The sequence below is a fragment of the Sorghum bicolor genome, chromosome 9 (assembly GCF_000003195.3).
Source record: "Sorghum bicolor cultivar BTx623 chromosome 9, Sorghum_bicolor_NCBIv3, whole genome shotgun sequence".
Taxonomy (NCBI): Eukaryota; Viridiplantae; Streptophyta; class Magnoliopsida; order Poales; family Poaceae; genus Sorghum; species Sorghum bicolor.
Window position 1 is genome coordinate 9,784,147 of NC_012878.2, and position 19,300 is coordinate 9,803,446.

The 19,300-nt window shown below is 41.7% G+C and overlaps 2 protein-coding genes across 2 annotated transcripts; one reads left to right on the forward strand and one right to left on the reverse strand.

The window, feature by feature from the left end:
* On the forward strand, positions 9,194-9,640 carry LOC8055730. The gene has a single exon (XM_002439389.2). The coding sequence runs from the start codon at positions 9,194-9,196 to the stop codon at positions 9,638-9,640; it is 447 nt and encodes a 148-aa protein (XP_002439434.2).
* Positions 17,148-18,109, reverse strand: LOC8055731 (protein RALF-like 33). The gene has a single exon (XM_002440727.2). It carries the CDS (start codon positions 17,998-18,000, stop codon positions 17,584-17,586), a length of 417 nt encoding a protein of 138 aa, XP_002440772.2. The 5' UTR covers positions 18,001-18,109; the 3' UTR covers positions 17,148-17,583.

The window sequence follows — 19,300 nt, forward strand, 5'->3', positions numbered from 1 at the left end:
GGCAAATCTGACTTATCTCTTCGCCGTATCCGTGAAATCCGAGGATACTTAGGTGGATATGGTAACTGTTCGCACGGTAATCAAGGGATTGTGTAGGCGATTTGACAGGAAGCAGTCATGATCTGGAGATATTTCACTGTGCGGGATTTCCTGGTCGGTCCATCGGCAGCTTCCTCCAACAGTAATATTGCCGATGGGCGAATAAAGTGGAGATGTCCAGTTTGGGAGGTTGAGGAATTCGAGGAATCTGCGGAAGAATCGGGCCAGAGTTGTTCAACTTCAACGGTCGGTTACCAAATTGGGAGGATTAATTGCGGAAAGGCATCATTACTACAGAGACTTTCGGAACATTAATGATTTTATACTCCGAAATTGGGGGGCATGTGTTGACACCGTTTTTGGAACACGTGCCCAGAGACCAGTAGAGTACAGATCGGCAGGTGGAGCAACGGTAACTAGACTGTAGAAGAGTTTGCCGATGAGGAAGGTTACCGATGAAAGGACGATTGAGTATGACTAAGTCCACGAGTGGTGGCGCGTTCCTATCCGATGACCAATATCAATGTTTGCCGATGGTGGTAGCAGGAAGATTGCCGATGGCTCCGTGGGAGTTGCCGATTGACCCGTGGCGGTGTCCTGGTCGGTTACAAGGGGATAGTTTTATGTTTTCCTTAGTTATTTAAATTCGTTTTGTGTACGGAATCTGTTTAATTTGGAATTCGAATCCTAGTCGTGTCTGATTGTAGCTCTTTGAGTAGGGTATAAATGTAGACCCTAGGGCTTTGTAATGAAGATATCTATCAATCAATCAACCACAAGTTTTTACTCATATTCCAGCATCTACTTTTTCGACGACTTCGTCATATTTTCCTTTTCCATTACGAATTCTTAGGAGTTCGTCGACTTAGGCTCGGCGTATTCTCGAGTTCCGCGTGAATACCTCTTGGCCGTGACATCCGGGCGCATCGCTGTTGTCAGGACTAAAGTATTCGAGTTATCACCTTTGCCGATAGTAAGGTCAAATCGGCTGGCACGTCTTAACGTTTGAATCGGGTATTAGCCCTTTGTGTTTGCAGATCCACTTTTGCATCAACAATATCGAAGAACAAAGATGAACAATTGAAGAACAATAGAGAATTACCAAGAATCCTCTTGACAGATCCAGAAACCAATCGAAGATTGACTCCTACTAGTTCTAATCCTATGTAGCTATGCTAATCTAGATATCTAATTGATGTGGTGGCTCTAGGCTTGATCAGAGGCTTCTTCTCCCTTGATGAATAATGAATTAGGGTTGAGAGGTCCTCTTCTCCAGGGGCCAGGGGGGTCTGGTTTTATAGTCCTTCCAAGTGAATATGGGTCGTCGGATCAAACCGACATTGATTCAACGGTTATCCTTGATCCTTTAGGTCGGTGGAGCGTAATCCCGAAAGAGAGTCCTGATTGGACTCCAGAGGGGGGCGGGCGCCCTGGTCTCTAGGGCGGGCGCCCTGGGCCACGCCCCGTTCTGCCTTCGCTTCGTTCTCGTGGCTTCTGGAGTCTTCTAGATGTAAGATAATTGCGCGGCACGTTAATATCTCTATGTAATCCCGACGTGTGGGCCTTTCTTCCGTATTTCTCGATAACCCCTTGTAGAAATAGACAAACACCAAAACTCGTGGAATTCTGTTAGATAAAACCCAAAGTCTAGATGTTGATTGCATTTGGATCCTTTTCTTTGTTTATTTGATAGTTAAATTTGATACTTAAGGACCGTCAACAGGAGCGCTAACTTCCCCTAGTTGATCCTTCTTTGGAAAGTGTCTGGCGGCCTCGAGGACTAGGTGGGTCGGGCGGCATCTGTATGTGGAAGCGCTGACCATTACATCTCGAGGGGTCACTGGATAGGATGTCATGCTAGTCGTGACAGTACTGGCGCGTACCTTTCCCTAGATTTCAAGATAAAGATGATAAAAAGTGGGACATGACGGGGGTACGACCCATCATCACGGCTGTGACCACCATGGTGTTAGGTGGGGGCTTGTCAGTCGCATTAAATGCTCTGAAAACTGTACCGGTGGCTGGTAGTGGAGGTACGTCCCACGCTCGAAGCAGCGTGGCTCGCCCGACCCTGATCCCGCAATTGAGGGGTGTACAAATTTGAGGACTCGGCATTCACTCAAGCCATTTTCTGTCATCGAGCCTTATGTCGATCGATGCACTGGTTGTATTTATGGTACGTCGAGTTGTGGTCGCAACTGGTATATCCCTTGTTAGGATGTTAAGACCTGCTCCTGGACTAGCTCCAAATAGTCACCCGTCAGGTTTTTTCCTCCTATTAGAGCAGGTCGAGTCTCTATTTCTTTTGGGCTATCTATTTGGGTACCCCCTTATTGATATCCTTGATAGCATGAAACCACAAGAGTTGGCTCTGAATACCATTTATAACACCCTAGGCCTGCCACACTTGAATTCATAGTATGGTACTAATCTCTAGACCTACTTGTCTAGGCTTTCATATCATACAAAGCGTGAAACTAGGAGAGTAGTGTCAAGTATGACAATTAGGTTACCCAAAGCTAAGACCTAAAACCCCCTTACTCCCCCCGAGAATAGGTTAAGAAAAATAACAACCATTCTCTGTCTCGCCCGAGGCCTGACAACGAGGCCTCGAACATGCCCGAGACCAATCCATTCTCTAACTTGCCCGAGGTTTGATGACGAGGCACGCCTGAGGCCCAACCATTCTGACTCGCTTGAGTATGGCTCAGACAAACAATCCCACAATCTCCACCTCTTCCGACCCCAAGAATTGGAAGCTTCCATGCCATTGAGCCGTGGTATGGCTGGATGAGACAGGGGTCAAATTAACACTCCACCCATGACAAATGGTGTACAGGGTCTGATCACCACTATGCTACCAATTCCTATCACTGTGCGTATGGCTGAGGCCTATGCAAACATGCAGGCATCATTCCAAGCTCCTATACTCAGGAACTCATCAGAGTCAGGACATGACTCCCAATCCAGGAGGCCCCAGATCTCTGTCAATCAACAAGCAGGGATCAACAAATCGTCTATAAGGTCAGATACGCTTCTCATTGGACCGACATGGCTCAGCACGTCGTCTACAGGGATGGGTATGCCACGCAATGTTGCTCCAAGCATCCAAAGCGACTGAAGGATAGAGGCTATCCCTAGACTACGTCGTGCCATACCTCCAAAAGATAGGGATACATGCTCTCAGATTTGATGGGAACTACAATATAATAGGGAGGGGTAGAGGCCATATCTAGGGGTGCTCTCGCACAGACCATGTTCACAACACTCACAAACAACACTATCCACTCACATACACACAATGAGACTTGGGAGTCACTCCCTCTCTCACCAAGCTTGTAACCCCTATTACGAGCACTTGAATGCAAGATAATACAAGTCTCCTCCCTCTCACTGGACGTAGGGCACTCCTTGCTCGGACCAGTATAAATGCACACCATCTGGATCAGGAGCACGCAGATATAAATTCACTTGCCTATGTGGGGATCACAAGTTCACACACTAACAAGTAGCATGAAACCACGAGAGTTGGCTCTGAATACCATTTGTACCACCCTCGCCCTACCACACTTGAATTCATGGTATGGTACTAAACTCCATCACTACAGTAGCCTGACCCAACCTCAATTTGGCCCATGGGGGCTAGGTCTCACATCCACCCACCCTTATGAATTTGACATCCTCATCGAGCTATGCTACCCGCTTACCCAATATATAGGACAAATGCTTAGGATTGACTCTCTTGGCAACATTCGTGTTTCTAGTTCCCTCCTTGAATTCACTGTATGGTACTAAACTGTAGCACTATAGTAGCATGGCACAACCGTAATTTGGCCCATGGGCTGGGTCTCACATCCACCCACCCTTAATAGATTCGACGTCCTCATCAAGCTATCCAACCACCTTACCCATATGAATGGGACAAATACTTAGTATCAACTCTCTTGGCTATGCTCGTATTTCTAGTTCCCCGGCCTAGGCACCATGCACACATACGTATTTATAGTTCCCTCCTTGAATTCATGTTATGGTACTAAACTCCAGCACTATAGTAGCCTAGCTAACCGCAATTTGGTCCATGGTCTAGGTCTCACATCCACCCATCCTTAATGAATTCGACGTCCTCGTCAAGCTATCCAACCAACTTACCCATATATATTTGACAAATGCTCAGGATTGACTCTCTTGGCCACGTTCGTATTTCCAGTTCCCTAGCCCAGGTGCCATGTACAACCTGTCTAGGCTTCTAGACGATACAAAGTGTGAAACTATGAGAGTTGGCTTTGAATATCATTTGTAATATCCTAGGCCCGACACACTTGAATTCAAGGTATGATACTAAACTCCAGCCATACAATAGCCTAGCCCAACCACAATTCCGCCCTAGGGCTAGATCTCACATCCACCCACCCTCAGGCCTGGCACACTTCAATTCACTGTATGGTACTAAACTCTAGCACTATAGTCCTGCCTAAACCTCAATTTAGCCCATGGGCTAGGTCTCACATCCACCCACCCTTAATTGATTGGACATTCTTATCGAGCTATCCAACCAACTTACACATATATATGGGACAAATCCTCAGGATCCACTCTCATGGCCATGTTTGTATTTCCAGTTCCCTAGCCTAGGCACCATGCATAACATGTCTAGGCTTCCAAATCATATGAAGCATGAAACCATGAGAGTTGGCTCTAAATATCATTTGTAACACTCTAGGCTTGGCATATGGCTTAGGCCCACTCTGCTATGGGGTGCACCCCACTATTAGCAACCTTCTTGCGCTTTCAAGCCTGTTCGCTTGTCTAAAAATTTATGGCTGAAAGTAATGTTTACTGATTTATTGTGAGAGAAAAACATTGTTGTCTGACAGAAAAAGTATGACTTATAAGACAATGGAATAGGCTCGAACGTCCTCGCTTTGTGCAGAATGATTAACCGAAGGTTACTACATGTCCTTGGCCTGGCTATTTAAGCTGGTCTGGTGAACCTTGAATCCACGGTATGTTACTAAACTCCAGCACTACAATAGCCTAGCTCAACCGCAATTTGGCCCATGTGTAAGGTCCAAATGCCTAGAGGAGGGGTGAGTAGCCCATTTAAAATTTTTACAAACTTAACTAGACAAGTTTGTTAATAAAACAAATGGTAAAGCAATTCTAGCGCTAGCACAACTAAGCTATGCAAGACACCTACATAGTCTAGTTCAAGGCTAAATATTAAACCACTACAACAAGAGAAGGCAGCACTAAGCTCTACTTCTAAACAAAGAAACAAAGCTGCACAAGCTAACCAACAAGCAAGGTAAGCAAGTAAGTAAAGGAGTGAGTGATGATTCTTATACCGACGTTAAAGAGTAGAGATATATCTAAGAACAATCACAATAGCATACACAATATGAAATCCTCAGAAAGAGATGACACACGATGTTTTACCAAGGTTCACTTGCTTCTCAGCAAACTAGTCCTCATTGTGGCGATACACCTACTTGATGGATAACGAGCTAATTGGCAATCCAAAGTCAAACCCTGAGCGGGTGCCGCATATCCACTCACAAGATGGGGATCCTCCAAGGCACGAGCAATCCATTAGAGTAGCCAATTGCGATGTCCCTTAGGGAAGGTTAAGGAACCCCTCACAAATCACTTGGTGAGGCTCGAAACAATCTACAATCACGAGCTCAACACCTCCGCAGCTCCAAGCCGTCTAGGGTGTCAGGAAACACCCAAGTATAACGAGAAATCTACAGCAAACTCAAGGATCAAGTGCCACTAGATGCAACTCTCTAAGCGATGCACTTAAATCTCACTCAATCTCACTAGGATGAGCAATCAATCAAGGAGATGAGTGGAGGGAGTGTTCTCTAGCTCAAAGTATATCTCAACTATTCAGAAGTGCAAGAGAGAGCTCCCCAAAACCGGCCACCTTCTATTTAAAGAGGTTAGCCTAGACGCTAGCCGTTAGGGCTTTCTGCGGGGGCGTCGGATGCTCCGACGCCACACCGTTAGACGCGGTAGAGCGTCCGACGCTCTCCTACCCCGCGTGTTAGATCGCTGCCACATGTTAGCTAACACCACCAAGTGTACACCGACAATGTGCATATGTGTTAGCATTTCACAAACATTTTTGTCAAAGAAGTTAGGTTATTAGCACTTTACTAAATCCTAATGCATATGCTCAAGAGTTGACCTAGTAGCACTTGAACCGAGAGATAACCGTGATTTCCCCTCTTGATAGTCGGCTATCTATCTTAAATCCGGTCAATCACTTCTCTACTCATCTTAGACCGATAAAAGCAAAACTCTATGTTTATATCTTTGCCTTGATCGCATTACTCCTTCCATCACCATGTGCTTGATCACCATGATCTTCTTTTCATGTTCAAGCTTCATCTCTTTGTGATCATATGTCCACCACTCCATGTCACATTGCTCTTTCAGCACATATGTTGTTATGCCTAACTCAAACCACTTAAACACAAAAGCATTAGCAATTTTGTGATTACCAAAACCAAACTTGGGATTTCACCATGGCTCTCACATAAAAGCCTTTTGCACCAAATCACTCGACAGGTCTTTACATGATGGCGAGGTATGCTCTAGAATTGGTCTAACTAGTTGAAAGTGCAACCGATGAAGATCAAATTAATCCTCTGGCAGCTCTGTAGAGGCTTTGCAATCCTTTGTCAATCTTACATTTTGGAAACTTCTTTAAAAAAAACAAGATAACAAACATCTCAGTCCTCAACGTTGTACAGAATAATACTACTATATATGACACATGACACAACCTAACGAACAAGTTCCAGTGTACTTGTGAGTTGTGAACCATAGTATTTACTCTTCCACCCGACAAATGATGACAAAAGATCGTTACATGTGCCTGCCCACTTTGTGATTTAAATGAAAGCGCCGTTGGCTGCACCTTTAATCGCCTTTTTTAACTACATCGCCTTTTTACATACTAGCTAATAATAGGATGGTCCCTTAACTATGCGTCTTTGCCATGTAGCCATCCACCTTTTTCTGTCACTATAGGCTGCACGGGTTCTTTGTGCTTCATCGGACCACATGACTGTCGTCATCCCTCCCATGGCAAACCTAAGTTCTTCGGACCACATGACTGTCGCCATATGGCCTAACCTGCCTCTTGGTAATCTTAATTACTAGAGATTTTTAATAAGTTCTTGAGTTCATCCAGATGACTAATAAACCACAAATACAAAAAACACAATTTGAAATTTTGAAAGAACACTCCAATAACTGTACCTTTAATGTGTTGCCTCCATTCGTAATATGTTTTTGAAAAGTAATTCCATTGGTAAATGCAAAGCTATCCTTTAAAACAAAGGGTGCTAAAGCTAATTTACTTTGACGATTATATTGATGACAAAAACTTGTTAGATGGATCATGTGTTGGTATATGTGTAGTGATATATATCACCTTTCAGTCGATTGTGAAAATTATTTCCATAATAAAATAATTTTGTAATCCTTCACAATTATTTGATATAAAAGGCATAGTGGCTGATAGAGAGTATATTTTTGACACAAAATAGAGGAAGTACATTGATCTAGAAGTTCCTATAATATTCAATATTACTTTTTTCGCGGCCACGCTCAAATAAGTCTGTATTTTATTAAGAAAGGTATCACACAGTTAACAAATACAAGCCACGGCTTGCTACACAATAAGGTTAAAAAAAGAGTTTTGCTGTTTCTCTAAGTGCTTGCAACAAACTATCATCTTATTAAACACATTCGCCCATTCAGTTTCCCCTTTTTTCCAATGTTTCCTATAGTACAAATGCCTGAAATCAAGGATTGAGAGAAAGATCTTGAGAAAGAGAAAGTACATGTATAGCGATGGTTTTCAGGATGGTTGGATTTATGATGTAATGGCTACTGTTCATCGCCTGAAAAAAAACTTTAAAACCAGACATAAGAAATAGCACAGCTCCCTTTTATTATTTGCCAAGTGACTACTGGAAAAAAAAATCTTTGAATCGTAAGAAAAAGTTCACGAGCTAGTTAGCTCATCAGAACACCTCCGAGCTCTTTGGAACTTGAAATTTAAACCCGACGTACTATTTTCGGTTCAACTTGCGACAGTGCCAATGTTGAGGAGACAGCAATGATGATTAGCGGCAAAAGGTTCTTGTGGATGGGAATAAGGACAGATAACGCCTTGTAACCGTCAGAAGTACTCTCTCTCTCCTAAATTCAGTGTCGTTTTCGGTTTCCGCGATTTTAATTCGATTTGTAAAAAATACATACAATATTTATATCTCTAAATAAATTCGTTAAAAACTAGATTTAAAAATCTTTCCAATGATACTAATTATATAACATTAATATTATTATTTTTAATTTATATTTAATTAAAATTATTTCTCAAAAAATAAGAACAACAGTTATTTTGGAACAGAGGCAGTACCGGTCTACCAGAGCTACATACACATAGGCCACCTATAGCTATCTAGGATCTCTCTCTAACCTTGCTGCAAAAAAAGGATCCGTCTCTAACTGCCCAAAGGAAGATATATGTATGTTTCAAACATGAAAAAGTTGCTAAACATGTTCTAGATCGCTTTCTTTCAGTTGCAAAGGTGCATCCAAGTTGCTTACTTTTAATTTCCCTATGAGCAAATTATCTCATGCTACCAAGAAGATAGTTTTTCTCTTTTCTTTGCCTATAAATAGGATCATGGTTTCTAAACAACAAATCACTTCCCACCAACCAAAGTGCAGCTTAGTTGTTAGTTCAGTTAAAAGCAAAAACAGACATGCAGGAGACCACAATGCTCCAAACTGGAAATGGCCGACTGGGACCCAAGGTAATGATGCATGTACATGCAGGATCTTATTTTTGTAATGATGCAGTTGTGCCATGTGCATGTACATGTAGGAGCATATTATAATATATTCGACGTACGATAGGTACCTGCAGCTTATAAGTGTATATAATATGACTTCTACAATCATATTAATCTGTAGACACACATATATTGCATATATATATATATATATATATATATATATATATATATATATATATGTTGCAAAAGCCGTTTTCACCTTCAATTTGCTACTACAAGTAAAAGCTTGATGAAGTCCAGTCATAATGCATATTATTCCTCAGATATTTCAGCAAATGGATCATGAGCTGCAGCACTCATTCACGAAGTTCAACGGAAAGACCCGGTGTGGTGAGAGCGGAAGCTCCGACGTGACACAGATGGTCCGGTGCGCGTGCTGCGACGTGGCAGAGGACTGCACGGCCGCCTACATCCTTTGCGTCCGCGCGGCGCACTGCGGGAGCTGGGTGTGCGGCCTCTGTGCGGAGGCCGTAGGCGAGCGGCTGCGCCACGACCCGGGCGCCGGCATGGAGGCGGCGCTGCGGTGGCACATGGCAGTGTGCAGGGACTTCAACGCAACCACCAGGATGAACCCGAAGCTCTCCCTCGCCGGCTCCATGAGGGACATCGCCAGAAGGAGCTTCAACCGGCGGGCGTCGTCCACGGCGACGTGCCACGACGAGCTCCGCGCTGCTAAGACAATGGCGAGATCCATGAGCTGCCAGCCTCGCTTCCTTGCGTGATCGGCTGATCTCGCACTAATCTTTATTATGCTTTCTGGGTCGTTATAGTTACTCTTGCCATGCATTTGCACACTTCCCCCTTCTCACTGATTAATTTGTTTTCGAGTAACTCTGTATTTGTCTTTGACAAGGTGTTTTTATGTGTGCATGTTGTTTGTAATCCCTGTCCTCTGTTAAGTAAATACTAGCATTATTGGTTCAATTGTATCCTTTCTTATCCTATCTCATCCTAATAATATTAAAAAGTATTTCAACTATGAAGTTTTTGTTGACACTTGAAATTGGCCAAAGTGCACAATGTACTTCACAATTATATTTTTATCGTCGAGACAAAAAAAAATATATTTGAATCATCTTTATTTGAGCTCAGATGAAGAAAACAGCTTTTGGGGGCCTAACCTACCCTAGTCTGCCTACCTGTCTGGCTGCCCAGCCATGTGAAAACTGGCCAGGCCAGGTTGGGACCCAGCTAGTCGGGTTTTCTATCCTTATTTGAACTGATTGATTTTTAAATCGGTTTTAGATCTATTTTTGTCTGAAAACTTGAAGATTATAATTTACACTTGTTTTCTACCACGATAAGGCCACCCTTTCTATATGAACGAGAGGATCATGGCCAATTGAGGGAGATTCAACACCCAATTGTCAAAAACACATCTACTACACATTTTACCCTTTTCCCATCACTTCTTCTCGGTTTTTGTCGGTGGTGCATGGCTAGAGGATCGATGACAACGAAACTCTAAAGCGGACAGGCCAGCTAGGACAACACAATGCTGCTCCATGCTCGGACGAGGTCTCTCCTAGGTGTACCTGCTCAAGACCTCGTCGGCGTGTCTCATGTATCATGCTCGACGAGGCTTCTCCAGCGACGTGCCTTACATAAAACGCTCATCGTTAGAGGCACAACGTTCGATTACGGACAAACCCTAGGTGTCGCCAATCTCTAAAAGTCAACTAGGCACTATATTTTAGAAGATTCGTGCTTTTGATGTAGAAATGGTGAACCTTAGCAAGTTTCCTCAAGTAATAAGGCCTTGTTTAGTTGGCAAAATTTTGGTTTTTTGGCTCCTGTAGCACTTTCGTTTTTATTTGATAAACATTGTCCAATCACGGAGTAACTAGGCTCAAAAGATTCATCTCACAAATTTTAGGTAAACTGTGTAATTAGTTTTTATTTTTATCTTTATTTAATGCTCCATGCATGTGACCAAAAATTCAATGTGACGGAAAATCTTGAAAATTTTTACGAACTAAACAAGGCCTAAGTATGGAAGAACAAATCTGCTAGAGGATAGAGCCTATATATAGGGATAGGGCACAGTAAAACTAAATCTGTAGACTTTTGCTTCGACAAACGCCAAAACTACCTGTGGTTTAGCTGGAACACCTATACACTCAATATTTTGCTGAAACTCTTTCCTGCAAAAGAAAACAAAAACAGAAAAAAAAAACATATGCTAGCTTGAAAGAGATGCAGATCACTCTAATTACTGTTAGTCACACATCCTCGGATCGTAAGCTGCACGGCGCCAAACCGAGCGAAATATCAGTACTCATCAATTCAAGCCAGGATTATGTCTCTTTGTTCAAGTATCTATATCTAGCTACCAATACATGATGTTCAGCGCCTACATGCATGTCCATGCGTCTATTAGTATGCAATCCATCCCAAATTATGAAATGTTTAACATTTTTATCACCAAATTTGAAAAAAGTCAAACACCTTATAATTTGGGATGGAGAGTACTAAGTTTTGTGCTCCTAATAACTACTACCCTGCTGCAGCAACAGGGAAAAGGAGCAGCTATGGCGTCGTCATATATATTGACGGCAAGGAGAGGTACTTGCCTGCCTGGCCGTTGCCCCTACCGTCTCTTTCAAAACCTCATGAGTATGCCTTTAGGGTTCAAACAGGACTGCTGTTATTAATTGGAGGCCTCAATAAAACATATCCGCATCAATACTCACAAGAATAAAAAACATAAATCCTAAAACTCAAATACCCCTAAATTTCAGCCAGAATTACCCAACTATGCTATTATAAATATGTTCCATAGAAACACCTTGATTTTGCCTTTAAATTACCCACCTCTAGAAAATCGCCAATATTTGAATCTAAGTTATCCACCCCCTATCGTCATTCAAAGTAAACTAAACATTCTATCAAATTTACTCCTGAATTGCCAACACCTACTATTTGTAAAAAAAGCATAATATTATATATATATATATATAACTATTTATCCTATTTAAACTATCGTTTACATTGGATAATAGCTAAACAATAGGTACCCGACTATTTATCATTTAGTTAAACACAGGTATGATGTAATTTGTTATTATACATAAATTTATATATTGATAGTTTAGTTGTAAGAACTTTGATTTTTCATAAATACTAATACACACTAATTCTTTGATAGAGAAAATTCAACATCTAGAGTGCTGAAATGACCATCTATACCCTTTTTAGTAATTTTTAGATTTTTCTTCAAGTTAAATTTAGGTTTATTTTGGATTTTCTATTTTTTATAATTAAAACATTAATTTTATATTGATTTGGACATTACTAGAATGTTTTAAGCTAGATTTTTATCACTACATTTATTTTGAAATTTAGAATATTTTTGTGAACTTATAATTTTAAAATTATATGTTTACACTTCTTTTAAATTCAATTTTCTAGTGATGGTAAAACTTAAATTGGAGTTTTCACTTAATTTTGAAATGTTTAGAATCTGGTTGGTTCGTCCAATTATCCGAAAATCTGATATGAGGCCCAAATACCCCTAGATATTATCCAATAAGATACTTGAATAATAACCATCTCATATTTTCATCGGAAATTCAGCTTTCAGTATTGTAATTCGGATCTGGCATCAAACATGGATGGCCTATTTTCACCCTAAAGAAAAGTACACTCATAAAAGATAAATGTGTGTATAGGATATTAATATATAGAAAATAGTTGTGAAAGACATGTTTTGGTGCACATGTCGTTGTCCAAAAAATCGATTGTTTGTTAACCGGAGGTAGTAAGCTTTGATGAGCAGTTTCCACATGAATGAAATATAGTGAATTGCAATGTTGTCACACACACAAATCTTTCGGCCACAGTATGGGTGACCTGGACCCGACCCTCTCCTCCCCTTCCTCATCTCGTCGCCCCTGCACCAAATCCACCAAGATCTGCCTCACCCTCAACACCACCTCTCCCACAAGCACTAGATCCGGAACCTCCATCGCGGAGACTACCGAGTTGGAAAGGTAAACTCCTCTCCACGGCAGGAAGGGAGACATTAGTCAAAACAGTTCTCTCGTCACAACTAATTTACCACATGACAGCCTTCTCCAGAACACAAATGACTGATATGGAAGATTGATCAGCTAAGAAGGAGTTTTTTGTGGATAGGAGAAAACACTAGACAAGGTTTATGGTGGTCACTCATTGGTGAACTGGCCAACGACTTGTCGGCCAAAGAAAAAAAGGGGGATTAGGGATAGTGGACTTATAACATTTTGCTAGAGCACTAAGACTGAAATGGCTTTGGTTCCGGTGGAGACACAAAGAAAGGGCATGGAATGAGTTGGATATTCCCTGTGACGGACACGATCACGAGCTTTTTGAGGCCTTGACAATAATTTCAATTGGTGACGGGAAGAAAGTGAGCTTTTGGTCATCCTCCTGGATGGATGGCAAAGCTCAAGATCCATGACACCGAGGTTATTTTAGAAATCAAACAGAAAGAAACTATCGATGTACAGCGCCCTGAAGGAGAATAGATGGGTAGCACATATTCGACCGCTGCAAACTCTAGAGGAAATTCATGAGTATGTGGCATTGTGGGAGTATGCAAATGGTATTCAACTAGAGGAAGGCACAAAAGACTCTATTCGCTGGCAATGGACACAAAATAGAGAATACTCAACCAAAAGCGCTTACCAGATACAGTTTGAGGGCTCCTATAGCAAACTAAAGTTGATGCCAATTTGGAAAGCAAGAGCAGAATCAAAATGTCGTTTCTTTGCATGGACGCTTTTACACAAGAAGATCCTGACGGATGATAATCTGACAAACACAATTGGTCAAATGATCGAATTTGCAAATGATATCGACCTAGAAACTCTAACCCATCTGTGTAAAGACTGTCCATTCGCCCAACAAGTTTGGTCCAACCTTAAACAGTGGCTGCATCTATCGGTGCTAGATTCGGATGACAGGACACGATCAATCCACAGATATTGGCGTAAATGTCGAACTAAATTCGATATGTCACAGAAGAGGTGAATAGATGGTATCATGATCTATTTTTGGTGGAACATTTGGAAGGAACGAAATAGAAGAGCGTTCCAACAAACATCCCTACAAGCAAAGTCAAATAGCGCTTCTTTACAAAGATGACATTATACGACCCGACAGGACATGAAGAGTAGTTTTTTCTTTGGTGTAGCCTCCGTGACTTTGAGTCCTTCTTTTGTTAGTTTTAGTTTGCTTTCCCTTGTGTTGGAGTGGACGCGGCGGCCCGTGTGCCGTAGTAGTTTTAGTGGCGGTATGAGTAGTATAGAAGTCGCTTCTATTTTAGTGGTTGCATCATTGTTATTTTCTTTTTATCCGTCCAATAAAAATCGGCAAAGCTCTTGCCACCTTTCTAGAAAAATAATGTTGTACGTATTGATATCATATCATAAGGGGATGGAGGCACTTGGAGAAGGCAGCGGCAGAGGTCTCGCCTACAAGCACGACGAGACGGCGAGCGCAAGTGGTTGAGATCGCCGGTCGCCATGCATGGTTGCAACTGCGGCAAGTGATCAGTGTGCCCCTTCAGGCTTGGAGCCTTTTCTCTGTATGTTGTTATGAAAGTTGCACCCAGCCGCTGTGTCCCTGAAAAGTTAGTAGCCCCTTCCGTGCATCCGCGAACTTTATTCGTGTCCTCCATGCCATTCCGTCAGGTTTTGATGCTAACGGTGGCTAACGACCGTTCCAAATGACCTGTCTACGCTTTGTGTAGAGTTGCGTGATGAAGTTTGTTTCTTCCCTCTGTGCCATTCCTGCCCTTTGGTGCTAACGGTGATGAAGTTTGTACCTGCAGGCGCCTTAGCTTTTGTTTCCACACACAATGCATGCTTAGGCCTTGTTTAGATGTAATTTTTTTATTTTGATACTGTAGTATATTCGTTTGTATTTGACAAACATTATTTAATCATGGACTAGCTAGGTTTAAAAGATTCGTCTCGCGATTTACATATAAACTGTAGAATTAGTTAGTTTTTTATTTATATTTAATACTTCATAAATGCTGCAAAATTCGATATGATAAAGAATCTTATAAACTTTTAAATTTTTAAATGAATCTAAACATACCGTTAGCTACGTACTAGCTGGCGTTGACGGTTGACGGCGAAGAATTCAAAAGGTAAACGGCGTTAACAAAACTACAGCATCCAGCTACAAATATACGAGCACCTCGTTTACAAAAAAAAAAACCAAAAACTTTTCAAAATTTCCTCACATCGAATCTTGCGGCACATGCATGGAGCATTAAATATAGATAAAAACAAAAACGAATTATACAGTTTACCTGTAAATCGCGAGACAAAACTTTTAAACCTAGTTACTCTATAATTAAATAATATTTATAAAATAAAAACAAAATTGCTACAGTGTTAAAATCCAAAAAAATTAGATCTAAACAAAGCCTAAGAGTGTATAGGTTTGTAACGTGCTTTTTTTAGGGCCTGTTTAGATTTGAAATATTTTAGCTAGAATTGGGGCCTGAGAACTAAATGGGGTCAAAAAAAAATTTGGGGTCAAAATTTTAGGCTGCAACTATGCACGCACTCCCATGGAAGCCCACCAATAAAAACTTAAGTTGTATACAGTTACAGTTGTTAGACCCTAATTCCAAAAAAAAAATTTAGACCAAAAAATTTCAAATCTAAACAGGCCCTTAGTGAGAACGTGACCAAAACAGCCACAGGGCACAGGCAACACAGGCACAAGGCACCGGCCACGCGGCTTGCTCCCGCCACCGCGAGAGGGCCCCCCTCACCTGCCCCGACCAATAGGTCAATACGTACGCCAGCTCCACACAGCGGGGTAGGAGGGGGAGGCGGCACATGCCTCACTCTCCCAGTCATTTGATTCGCCTTGAAAAATATGTAAACACACATCTAAAATCAGTTTCATATTGAGATATGTGTTTGTACACTTCTCAAAGCGAATCCAATGGATGAGAGAGTGAGGTCACATGCCTTTAATGGCAAAATAAACTTTACTAGGAGGAGGGAGTAGAAGCGCGTGATGAGCCCTGACGGCAACAACGATATTTTGTTAGCCCAGGTCCACCTGTCAAACCGTGAAATCCAAATAGAACACCGACGGAATGGCATGGATGACACGAATAAAGTTCGTGAATGGCACGACGATTAACTTTTTAGGGACATAGCGGCTGGGTAAAAAAATAAACGTGTTATAATTTAGAAATAGGCCTTGTTTACTTCCAAAATTTTTTGCAAAATAGGAATAGTAGCACTTTCGTTTGTATTTGATAAATATTGTCTAATTATGGACTAACTAGGCTCAAAAGATTCGTCTTGTCAATTCCGACCAAATTGTTCAATTAGTTTTTATTTTCATCTATATTTAATACTCATTGCATACGTCTAAAGATTCGATGTGACGGGGAATCTGAAAAATTTTGTAAAATTTTTGGGAACTAAACAAGGCCATAGAGTATCATATTACCTCTACTTTATTCTTAGCTTAATTTGACGCTTTGCCGCCACACATACGTGGGTGCTGAAAATAAACGAATGTACGGAGTACTCCTGGCAAAATATGGCATATTTAATCCAACGCGACACGTGTATAGCTATCATATAGAAAAGCTAAACCACAATTCTCTCTTCATGCAAGGTGTCCACATCATTTCCCACTAAATGTTTTATCTTTCTTTATGTAAGATGTCCACATCATTCTCCACTAAATCCATATCATCACACTAAATCCATGTTATCCCATATTAATTACAGAAAATGACCATATCATCTATATCATGTGAAATACTTTAAATCTTTAATCCATTAACATACAAGTCATGTACATATAGTTGTTTCATCACTAATTCCTCTATACTATAACCGAATATTAGTTTTTCTTCTATTAGCTTAATAATTTTTTACTAGGTCTAATACAATAAAATACATGCAAGTCAAATTCATATATGTATACATACATAATATACTAAACACCATATAGTAATACTATGTATAAAACGATTTATTTTTTAGAAAATACAGCAGCAACGCGCGAGAAATTCACCTAGTTATTATAGAGATCGAGCCCAGGCAAGACAGTCCCAAAGAGAAAAGAGTATATATAGGAAAGAATGATTAGGATGAAATTAAAGTGTGGAGTATACATATATGAGCATTAACAACATATTATATTGTAGTATACGTTAAAACAAAATTAAAGGAGAAGGATGCATGAACACCACTACAATCAATATAACATATTATAATATATCGTTATTATAGTGACACAGTTAGTCAGACGCTAATCAGACTCCTTTTTCTGGAACCCACTTATTTCAGTACAACCGGCCGGTCATAAGAACAAAATCCCAAAATAATATAACCCATCAGAAATCAAACCACTGGAGAACGTAACTACTATTACTACTTAATAAGCTGGTACATAGACGTTGATCATTCATCACAAGAAGAAAAAAAATAACACAAGTCAAACATGCATATCAGTGCAATGCAAACAACTACACTCTTGGATATATGTTCCCTGTCTTCCTCCACCCTGGATGCATGCACACCGGCACGTCAATGTGGATCTGCCATGGCTGCATCTTCTTGGATGCATGCAAATATATATGATTAGCTAGCTAGCATCGATATATAGGACGGAATGATATATATGATATGGATCAGTTGGTGTTGCGTGCGCAACGGGTGATGGCGGAGCATCCGCGGCGGTAGGGGTTGGCGGCCTTCTGCGACGCGCAGTTGCTGTAGTAGGATCGGCCGCGCTGGTTGCACGGCACCTGGTCCGCGCGCAGCGCCGCGTAGCTGATGTACCGGTTGGTCGGCTGCCGCGCCGCCAGCGCCCGCCGCAGGAGCGCGTCGCCGCCGCCGCCCACCTCCTGCTCCTCCTCGCTCCCCACCGCGCACTGCCCCAGCGTTCCGTCGCACGGCGCCGCCACCCGCAGCAGCGGTGCCCCGCCGAGGTCCGTCGTCGTCAGCCCGGCGCCGGCGGGCGCCGCGCCGCAGTACAGGAGGCAGCAGGCCGCGACGAGGGCCACGAGCGCCACGGTGCCGAGGCGACGACGACCCATGGATCGCATGCACGACGAACGAACGCGCAAGACGATCGATGTGTGTTTTGATGTTTCTTGCTGCTGCGTTTCCAAGGAAAAAAGCTAGGGTTGCTGGAGTGCGTGTAGCCGGAAGGAATGGCACACCACCACCGCGCTTGGTGGCCCTGGTTTTTCTAAGTGCAGCAGGATGGGAGTGAGAGGCTGAGGCTCGCTGCACGGGAGAGAAACGAGGCCGTCCGCGCGTCGTGGCTCGTCTCGCAGATGCGGCGGTCCAGTCTTTCGGATCGGGTTTCATGTTTGGCTGGGCCGGATGCACAGAAATTGAACGTAGTTGGGCCGGCTCATCTGAACTGCTCATCCCAAAGGGAGGCTAGTGTTCCTCCAGGGAAAGTGCACTTGATCCATCAAGTCTGATGAAAATAAAATAAAATAAAAACTCCATTCTTTTTTTTGCGAACGAAATAAAAACTCCATTCAAGGTTTAAAAATCGGTTAGTCTTTTGAAGCCTTCCCGATTTTGCTCTTTGAATAATTTTTACCTATGTTATGGTGAGAGAGAGAGAGAGAGATAAATTAAATTATGTTGATAGATTAAGGGATGAAACGGACTTTATGAAAAAAAAAGTTGCAACAATAATTTTTTTTCAATAAATCAGCCAAAAATAATTAAAACTTATGCAACTAAAAATCTACAACATGATTTTATATTATATAATTCATATAAATTTATTTTAACTCAAAACATACGAAACTAGTTTTAGATTTTTTTTTTCTAAATTGTGCTTTATCTTAGGTGCCACCTAGTTTAGAATTATTAGATAACACATATTACCTAGGAGTTCAAGTGACTTCAACAACACCAAGTCCTCCACTGGGCCACCTAGGTGATGTCAATCGCCTAGAGTAACATATCTTCAAGCTTCAACTTAAGAAAACCCAAGCAAGAACACAATAGCGTTCAAGGACGATAACACTCAATTCTTCACTCTATATAAGTGTTGGCATATGTAACGTGGAAGAGGAACCCCAAATGAGCTAGGGGTACACTTATATATAGGGTAAAGAGGCTGCTAGCCATTGGAAATAGATAATAGATGTAGACATCATCAGATGACCTGCTAGGCTGCACTTGCCACAGCTGATGATATGATGGCACTATATTGGCTAATTTTTTAATGGCTAGTTCGGAATATACCAAAATATTTGTTATCATATGATAAACTGATGGGTCACGTAGTCCCACTGGATCATATGGTGCACAACAAAACTTGCCCAACATGTCACACAGTTATGCTTGGCCCATGAGACAATTCACCAATAGGTCACA